We start from the raw sequence: 9431 nt of genomic DNA, 5'->3' as shown, positions 1-9431 counted from the left end.
TTTTTATAATACGGTATTTAAATTGGTGCTACCTCTACTGTGGTAGCTTGGCGCAATTACTTAATATAGTAAACTGCATCATTTATACGCATCTTTGTGTATGCATGTCTACAGGAGAGAGTTGGTACTAATTTACTTGAATTTTTTTCTAAATGGCAAACTTCTTTGACTCAGAAATTTATTCTATATCAACACGACATATATACATAATCATATAAACCAATGTGGTGTCCAAAATCTTCTCACCTCCCTCTAAAAAAAAGTTGTAACTCACTCCTCATTGAGGCTCACTTCTCAATATTGAACTGATGCTAACCTCCTGAAATAAATTTCATACTGAGAGTAGTCTTCTTCCAGCTGCCTGGACCATTAATTCTTTTTTTCTTTTTTTTTGGCAGTAAATCTGCTAAAATCTATTCTATTCTGGTATTCTCTAACCACATGCCCTCCTCCCTGATTGCTTAAGTTAATTCCTTTTAGTTTGCCTCATGCTGGCCTACATGGCTGAGGAATCCAGAAGCCCAGCTCTCCAGACGTCGCGTGGCTTTGAACTGCACCTCTCGCTGAGCAAGGTTATTAATAAATACCCTAGGTCCAGAATGCACGATAGCTATTTTTATCGAAGCGTTGTAGAGAGCCAGCGAAGCCTACGGCAGCGTTCGTTCGCCTTGGAGAGAAGGAGCCAGAGGGCGTTTGGTTTAACGGGCGAGGATGGACTCAGGGGCCGGGGGGCACCGGCCTCCGCCTCGGCCGTGCCACAGCCGCCTCGCTGGGAGCTCCGCGCAGCCTGAAACCTTCCGGAGCCGTTCTGGGGACTGTGACGTTAACGCCCGGCTCGGCAGGGATCAGCTCTGGGCCAGGTAAGAAGGGTGAGCATCCCCTGGGCGTGCGTCAGTGTTCTGAGCGGAACCAACGTGCTTTTTGGGGAGTCGGATCGGCCGGCAGCGCGAGGCAGCCACCGGCACGGTTACGCCTCGGGTAGCGAGGCAGCGGCAAGGCAGGGCGGGCGGGGACGAGCTCGGCCCCAACCCCCTGCGGCGGCCCGGCGCGCGGCCGCCATCTTGTGAGGGCGGGGGGTGAGCGCGGCCCCGCCTCCCCGCCCCCTGCCCGGCCGCCCTCCGCCGCGGGGCGGTGCCACCGCGCATGCCCGGCGGGGCGGGCGGGGCCCGGGCCGGAAGCGGTGCCGGGGGCGGCTTTCCGCGGCGGCGGCTTCCGCGATGGAGGCCGCGGGGTCGGGCCCGGCCTCGGCGGCGGCGGGGCGGCCGCTGACGGAGGACGAGATGGCCGACGTGAAGAAAGAGGTGAGCGCCGCCGCGGGGCGGGGCGGGACGGGGCCGGGCGGCGCGGCCCGGGCGAGCCGCTGAGGGCAGGGTGAGGCCGGGCCTCCCCTCACGGCCCCGCCGCCTCCCCGGGGCCCTTTGTGTGATTTTTTTTTTTTTTTGCCGTCACGTCATCTTCCAGTTCGTTAAAGAGCTGAGTTCTGGCTTCTTAGTACCATTAGGCATGTGGAATTTTCTTTAAACGCTTTGTCGGAGCTCTGTGAGGCATGTTTTACAAGTTACCACTTGCTGCTGTAGAGCCGCAGGGTAACGCTGCAGTAGGCAGCATCCCGTCGTCACAGGGAAAAAAGAACTATTAAATCAGACCAGCTGTGTAACACGATGTATAAATCGGCCTGAGCTAGTGACTGAATTCACAGCTTCTTCTCAAACAAAAGAGTCCATCTGTGTTGCTTCAGCCTCAGATCTTACAGAGTCTGCTTCAGTAATCAGAGGGCTTGGTGGTAACTTGCTGCGTAGTAAGAAATACCGCTAGGTTTGTCATCAAAACACAATATGGTAAACCTGACTGCAGAGATCCTCCCCCCAGGGAGGTTCATTGCTCGCTGCAAGCTCATGTAGCTGCTCCAAAATGGTGCAAGTGGCTCTGGTCAAGGAACCTTGTCAGGGTGAGCTTGGGATCCAGTCAGGCGTTGGCCTCTTCCCGCAGTCGGCACAACACTGCTGTGAGTTGCATGGCAAGATGTGTGAGCGTGACAGAATGAACAGGTGTCTGTGCCTCGGGTAGATTAAGCAATGAACAAGACAACTAGGGTATCAGATACAGTGTAGACCCCACTAATCCTTGTGAAGGCATAGCTGTAATAAAAGTTTAGCTGCTAGTTAGCATCAATAAGCAATGTTCTTGTAGATTACATTTAAAATAAGAGGGCGGACTGCTTCAAGTCACTCGAACTGATGCTTTTGTTAAAAGAAAATGTAAATCTTTGTATCCTAGGTTTAAAAAAAGAGTCATGTAGTTAAATATATTTGTGCATAATTTCTTTTGTACTTATATTTCTTCACTTGCACATTGTCAGGTGGTTATTGCTCGTCACTGACAGCTATGTTGCATAGATGGCTAGGTTAAAATGTTTTATATTCTGTCTGCATCACTACTTATGTTCTGCTCTGTGCACTAATCTTAAAGCCATCAAAAACAGGGTGCTGTATTAAAGCTTTATGTCTTCTTGGATATAGGTGTTATCATCGTGAAACTGAAGGTATGCTTGCTTAGGGTTGAGTACGTTAGAATAACTAAAACATGGTATGGTTTATGTAGGGTATGCAAGCAGTTTCTGCTGTCTTTTGCTACAACCACGCAAGCACTCTCAGGATTTGTTTTGGCATCTGAGTTCAAGTAAACTAGCACTTAAATATTTTTCCCCAAAACTTTCTGTACCTTTTCCCTACTGTTTTGTCACATCAGGGAAGACTTGAGGTGACCTTACCGTGTGTTGCCTCCTTCTGTTCCTTACTAAGTGAACTGTGAAGGAGAACTGACACAACAGCAGGAATTCTCAGTGTGTGGTGTGGCAGCATACCTCAGCCGTCTTGCAGGGGTGGTCTGGTCTGAATAAACTTGTCTTGAGGAGAAATTAGAAAGGTTGGAATCTCGCCTCCTCCGGCTGGGAAGGAGGCAGCGAGCCATGCAAACGCATCGGTACAGAGCAAAGGGTGCTTAATGCTTGTGCTCTGTGTTTACCCTTTCTGTCCCTTACAAACTGTTACCCTCTGAGGACAATGCAGAGGGGAATTCAGGACCGATGCGCTTCATGCAGCGTAAGGCTCATTACAGGAGGGTGTTAGTCAAAACACAATAGTCGTTCAATCGAGTAACAGCTCGCTGTATTCTTCTAATGCTGAAAAACATACTGACTGTTCTGCTTCGGAGTTTGTTGGTGGATCCCCCTTGGTGGTAGGAAGAGGTTCCTGAGAAGTGAAAGAACACAGCACTGCTCGCAACACCCGTAGCCAAGCAAGCACGGGCTTCTTGCACTTGGATACTTGACAGGGATGGCAGAGAAAAGCAGTGGGAGTTGTGCTGTTGCGTTTTCTGTTCCTCCCAGTCTGCTGTGCTAGCACGGGGTCAGGTAACGAACCAGCTCGTGGATGGATCCTCTCACCTGCCGGAGCCTGAGCAAGGGTGGGAACAGGGAGCTGCCCTCAGCTTGATGTAGGCACCCTGCAGCCGCGCCCTTGGGGTTTGGGTTTTGTGTTGTATTCACTGGTGATGGTCTGCTGCCAGCAGCCTTCCTTTCTCTTCCTTGCGTGCCCTCCTGATTATTCCTTTAACTGCATAACCACAGGCTCTTTATTGATGGCTTGCTTTTGTTGGACCTCTAGGAGCGGAAAACTACAAGAGCACATTCCATTCTTCCTTTGCTGCGCTTGGTGAAGCAGTCCAGAAATTTTTTTCTTTAATTGAGTTATTGGTGCTTGCCACAGCACAGGACGCCAGGCAGTTCTATTGAGCTAGTAAATTCCTTTAAAGCAAAGTCGTCTTCATGCTGCTTTCATGGGATATAACCAAAAAACAAGAGGATATTGGAAGACTTTCTTCAGGAAAAAAGTTGTGATTGTTTTTCATCTTATCACATCTCTCGTATGTAAAGTTTCTTTTTTTCTTCCCCTTTTAGCTCTCAAGTAATTTACTTTTGTTGAATCAAATGAGGCAACTTTGGGAGGAGAGGAGGGAATGCTTTTTCACATCAGCAACTTTCAGCTAGCGTGTATCTGACATGCATGTTTCTTCACAGGGAAAATTGTTGGCAAGGGAGCCTGCCGATTCTGTAGTATTGTACAAACTGAGAGTTTGTTTCTCAAGTAAAAGGATACTTGTGACTGTCATCTTCACAGAGCAGTAGATTGGTTTTTGAAACCAGAGTTGTGAACACAGGCATTAGTTCTGTTATGACGTTGGCATCAAGCAGGCCTCTTAACGTGCGGATTGAAATAAGGTGAATGTCATTTACGCTTTGGAGGTGCTTGCGTGGACCCTTGGAACGAGGGGGATGGAGGTCACCTCTTGTTTTGCTGGGTGTCTGAACAAATCCGTCAGTGCAAGAGGGGACACAGGATCCTGCAAAGAAGAGTTCAAAGTGGTGATGTTGCTCCTCTGAATTACCTCTGAAATCGGTAATCACGTGCTAATTGAGTACGGTTAGAAAGGACAGCGCATCTCCCCTGGGAGAAATGGGGGGAACGGGACGGGATACTCGGTGGTGCGGTTCCTGAGGACGTGAAGTGCTCAGAGCAGACTTCTCTGCTTCATCTTGCCCCGTGTTCACTGACTGAGTGTGGGGGTCTGTAGACAATGGATGGAATCCGCTCCTGGGGCAGATTGTTGCTTTTTTCCTTTTTCTTCTTTTTCTGGTTACAGAGAGGATTAAGCAACCAGCTGACACTTGTTAGCTGAAGTTGTGCTGCAGGGGGGAGAGGCATTTTACTTCTGCCAGAGTCATCAGAGATGTACTAATTCTCAGGGGTCAGTGCAGCGTATCGGAAGTGTACAGGGTGCTGCAGGTGTTTAATATAAAATCTTAAACCACCAGAAAGCAGATTGATAAAGAAAAAGCGGCCAGCGAAGTTGTTGAGAGTAGGTACATCTGTGGAAGAGTGTGCATGTCTTGGGGATGCTGGTAATCTGCTGGTGAACTCGTGAACTCACAGCAATGTCTGTCTAATAAAACTTCTAAATAGTGAGTATATGCACGCTGTTGCTCTGAGACCGCTCTTACTCAGTGTACAGAAAGCATCAATAACAGCAGTGCCACGGAGCTGTGCCTCTTGGGTACAAGTAACACGAAAATGTGGCAGTTGGGTAGTAAAATGGGGAGAGTGGGGATGCATGTAGGCAAAATGAGTAGTTGCTGTTGTGTTTTATTTAATTTCATTTTTACTTGGTGACTGTTCTGAAACGTGATAATCGTAGACCTAAAGTAATATTTTCAGTAAATATTTGCCTTAATTACTTAAGATGCATTAAAGCTTCACAGGTCACTCAAAAGAAAACTGAAAAGGATAGGTAAATTAAAATACTTTTAAATATATATATATTTTTTTTTTTTTTACTCAGTTGCACTGAGAAAGTTCTCCCCTAGGTAATACGGTGGCAGCTTTAAAAACTGTTTGACTAACCTGTAACAAAATCAGAAAGATTTCTAATAAAGGCTTCTAAATGAATTAAAAGATCGGCTGATACTGGTTTGTTTTGTTTTTCAGGCGTTAGAAAGGATGCGACCTTACTTGTGTGACAAGATTATAGCTGAGAGACACTTTGATTACCTACGTTCAAAGAAAATACTCACCAGAGAGGACACAGAAGAGATCTCTTCTCGATCTTCCAGTAGGAAAAAAACTGGGAAGTTGTTGGACTACTTAGCAGAAAACCCAAAGGGACTAGATGCTTTGATTGAGTCTATCAGGCGAGAAAGAACACAAAACTTTCTGTTACAAAAGATAACTGATGTAGTGTTGAAAGTCAAAAATGAAAAACTTGAAGCTCTTAAAGGTAAGAAGTTTATAATAAAATCTTGTAAGATAGAAGTTTTACTTTGAGGGTCTGCAAAATACAACTCGCACAGTTCTTCAATACATGTTTCTTATTGCAGATTTTTTTTCCTTTCTCTAGTGTTTGGGGCAGTGTTCTTGGACACTGCATCAGTTTGGGTTTAAAATCTCAGGACGTCTTAATAGCTCTGCCTCCTTACTATCTGAACACATCATAAATAACAAAGTAGGGAGAGGGGGGGAAAACCACAAACATACTCTGTTTTGTTCTGATGGATAAGTCTTTTTTCACACTTCAGTTTTGCTTTCTATGAGGTTCTAATTCAGAACGCAAAATAAGTGGTTATCTTCCATCTTGCGTTTCTCTTGAAGCTATTTACTGCAGTGGCAGGATGCTTGGCTTTTGTTCAACCTTGCACCTCAGCAGAGGATAAGCCCACAAATGCAGTATTGAGGGGAATTTTCCCAAAATGCTTTCAGTGCAAAACTTAAAAATAGACTCTGAATGTATTGCTTCATACAATCAGAAGCTTTGCTGACACAGAAAACTTAAGTTGCTCTATGTATTCACATCTGAAGGCAGAAAAAGAAAGTATAAGCTTTCTAAACCAAAAACCTTACTTCCCCTTCCACACCCATCTAAAGAGCAATAAAGAAGGAAGAAGGTACATTTTTGACCCTAGACATGAAAGGCCTGCAGTTTTCTCTGGCTTCGAGTGCAGCAGCCTTCAAAAGCAGTCCCGTTTGGAGTAGAACAATATGGCTGAAGCTTTTAAAAGGTTTTTTGAAGAATACAGTGAGAAAAGTCTATCGAAAGATAGGTCAGGTTGCCTGTACAAGTGGCATCCTAAAGTGAAGCTTAAATTACAGTGCACTTTGTCAACTAGTAGCTGACGTAGAGAAATCATGCACATGGCTGATGAGATGACCTGCATGTATTTTCTAATTTGACACAACTACTTGGACGTCACAGGTGAGACGAAAAGGACAGCTGGTTAAAATTACAGACAACTGATCTTTGACAATATTACTGATGCTAAATCAGCACAGTTTTAAGAGTGCATCATAATGTAATTAAATTTAACTTCTGTTTTTTTTGTCGTAGGTCTAAGCTGCAGCACCTGCATGACCTCGCTGTATGAAGGAACGAATAATCTTTCTAGATCATATTCTGATGAATCTAATTTTTTTGATAAAACAAAAGACAAAGAATCAACCCAGATGCATCATCCAGAAGAAGATTATAGCACTGCTGCGTTTATGTCTGCTGTCTCTCTTCATTCCATGAATTTACCAATTGCAGAGACAGGAAACGCAGAGTGTGTGGTGTTCTCAGCCACCCTTCCAGGCCCTGGAGACCCTGGTGCACCCCCTCTCCCACCAGAGCTCCAGTCAGAACAGCAAGAACCATCTAACAGTTCAAGTGACAATTGCTTTTTGCCTCTAAGATCACGTTCTCTTCAACCATAGTGAACTTAGTGACTTTTGTCTATTCATCCAAAGGGTACGGAAACAGCATGTGATGTCTTATAAGGGTAAAAAAAAGTTTTCAAACTGTTTATTTGTGAAATCAGAGGAAACAGTCCATGCTATTTACTGTTTTTAACAATTTTAATTGATGATCAGGTGACTCTAGCTGCTTGATTTCATGTTATTTAGGAAGCTTTTATTAGAAAAAAAAGTCATGATACTACGCCAGCAAAGTTGTTTTGTTTTTGTTTTTTTTTTTAACCATATATTTAAGATTTCGTGTTTAGTTGCAGACACTTAAGCTGCAGTTTACAGAACAGTAACTAACAAACCTGGTGTTCTTAGCCTTTCTGTGACAGGTGAAAGGCAAAGGTGGTTAGGAAAAGTACTGAGTATTGAAATTAATTTCCTGAACTAAAAGCTTTAGCTCGCTTGCAGAAAAGCTTGACCTCGTTTGCCAAATTAAATATTTCTGCGTAGGATAAAGTCTGTCCTCCATGTATGTATATTGTGTGCAAAAAGTATTTCCATTTGAAAAGAACAAATCTGACCAAATCTGTTTCTATGCTTATTTGCAAGAAGTCTCTTAATTTTTTGAACTTTTTGTCCACCAGTACGTTGAAAGGCACTCAGCATCACGTATACTTCCACAAGCCTTAGCATATTATTCTTGTATATTATTTAGAGATTTGTGATTTGAGATGCACTTTAAATATAAATTCTCATTAATACTGGAAAAGGAAAGTAAACTGCTGTAACCACGTCATGTGGGCTATGAAAAAATGCTGTTGTATAATGCTGTTAAGGACTAATGCTTGTATGTTTTGTCCCAGTAGGTAAGTAGAGGAGTCGTGTAGCAGGAAAGCATCCTTAACTGGAGGATTCTTGGAAATGTTGCACTTAAGATACCTACTCCTCGAGGCAGATAGACACGTTTACATTTCAAATTGCTTAGTCAAAGGTATTTAAACCATTTGAGCATGGGAAGGTTCTCATATTTCTTGACACAATATAACATGCTATATTCCTCTCATACTCTACTCTTGAGTTGTAATCTACTTTTTATGAAGGTGGCCTTTAATCACTTTAAAATTACTAGACAAAGACAAACTCTTCCTTGGAAATGTGTACAGTTATGTTCTGCAAAACTACACTTCAGTATTTTCAGTATATCAAAAGGCAGGTTTGTATTTAAGGTTTTAAATTATTTAGGCTCTTATACAGTGCTGTAGCTGTATAATTCCATTCCAATTCAAAGCCAGGGTAATAATTTAGGGCAATAACCCTAAATTGTGCTCTCCTTTTTGAGGTCCTGCAGAAGGCCTCTAAATTTTTATTTCATGATTGCTATGGTTTTGGAAGTAGGTTAAAATAAACTGGACTGTTCAGTTATACTCTGTATTCAGTATGTGAATAGCTTACATTTGCTAAAGATGTGGGCTTCTGTTTAGTGTTTATAAAATCCTTGATTTTCTGGTATACATCTAAGGTGATAGACTGTCAGGATGGTGCAAATGCTTGTAAATGAAACTTCAGTACAGAAGGCACTCTGGGATTTAAGTACCTAAATCCAAGCAAAATCTTGCTCTCTGACATGAATTGGAGGGTAGGTGTAAATCTCTCTTCCACTAACTTGAACTGTAGTTGCATGTACTCAGGATGTATAAAAGTTTAAATGTCCCTTTGTTCACTGTAAACCACTTGAGTTGCACTTGTGTTCTCAAATATTTTTTCTCTCCTTGTTTTAACCTCCTTAGAAGCTTAGTTTTGGGTCTGTTCTTGGATTCCTCATAAATGGAGGGGAGAGAGGGAGGGAGAGCAAGCTTTGCCTTAACTGAAAGAGCATCAGCTCAAGGTAAAAACCGTGTTGCAGTTCTAAATGGGAACTTGGGTTGTTTGCTGCCTGTCACACAGCACAGCGTGCAGTAGGCCTGCCTCTACAGGGATTACTCCTGCAATGGAGCCTGTTAACCTGAGACTTTAAATGAATGTATTATCTTACCAATGTTTGTAAGGTGCATTTTTTTAAAAAAATATTTTTATCACAACTTTTGGAATAAATTCTTTTGTACAATTGCTTGTTTTCTGTCTGGCTTTATCATTATTAAAATGTGTAGGTTCTAAGTGCCG

At 43.5% G+C, this 9431-nt stretch overlaps 1 protein-coding gene across 1 annotated transcript; it reads left to right on the top strand.

The window, feature by feature from the left end:
* Positions 1-1146: 1146 nt before the first annotated feature.
* On the top strand, positions 1147-9377 carry BCL10 (BCL10 immune signaling adaptor). Its single transcript, XM_080603084.1, has 3 exons — positions 1147-1301; positions 5544-5832; positions 6937-9377. The coding sequence occupies exons 1-3, from the start codon at positions 1218-1220 to the stop codon at positions 7299-7301; spliced, it is 738 nt and encodes a 245-aa protein (XP_080459210.1). The 5' UTR covers positions 1147-1217; the 3' UTR covers positions 7302-9377.
* Positions 9378-9431: the final 54 nt, after the last annotated feature.

The sequence above is a fragment of the Anser brachyrhynchus genome, assembly GCF_964034855.1.
Source record: "Anser brachyrhynchus genome assembly, chromosome: 8".
Lineage (NCBI taxonomy): Eukaryota > Metazoa > Chordata > Aves > Anseriformes > Anatidae > Anser > Anser brachyrhynchus.
This window is presented reverse-complemented; position numbering and strand designations above follow the sequence as displayed.

Coding starts and splice junctions, on each gene's coding strand:
- BCL10 (XM_080603084.1), top strand. CDS start 1,218: ATGGAGGCCGCGGGGTCGGGCCCGGCCTCGGCGGCGGCGGGGCGGCCG. Junction 1,302..5,543: donor TGGCCGACGTGAAGAAAGAG/GTGAGCGCCGCC, acceptor TTTGTTTTTCAG/GCGTTAGAAAGGATGCGACC. Junction 5,833..6,936: donor AAAACTTGAAGCTCTTAAAG/GTAAGAAGTTTA, acceptor TTTTTGTCGTAG/GTCTAAGCTGCAGCACCTGC.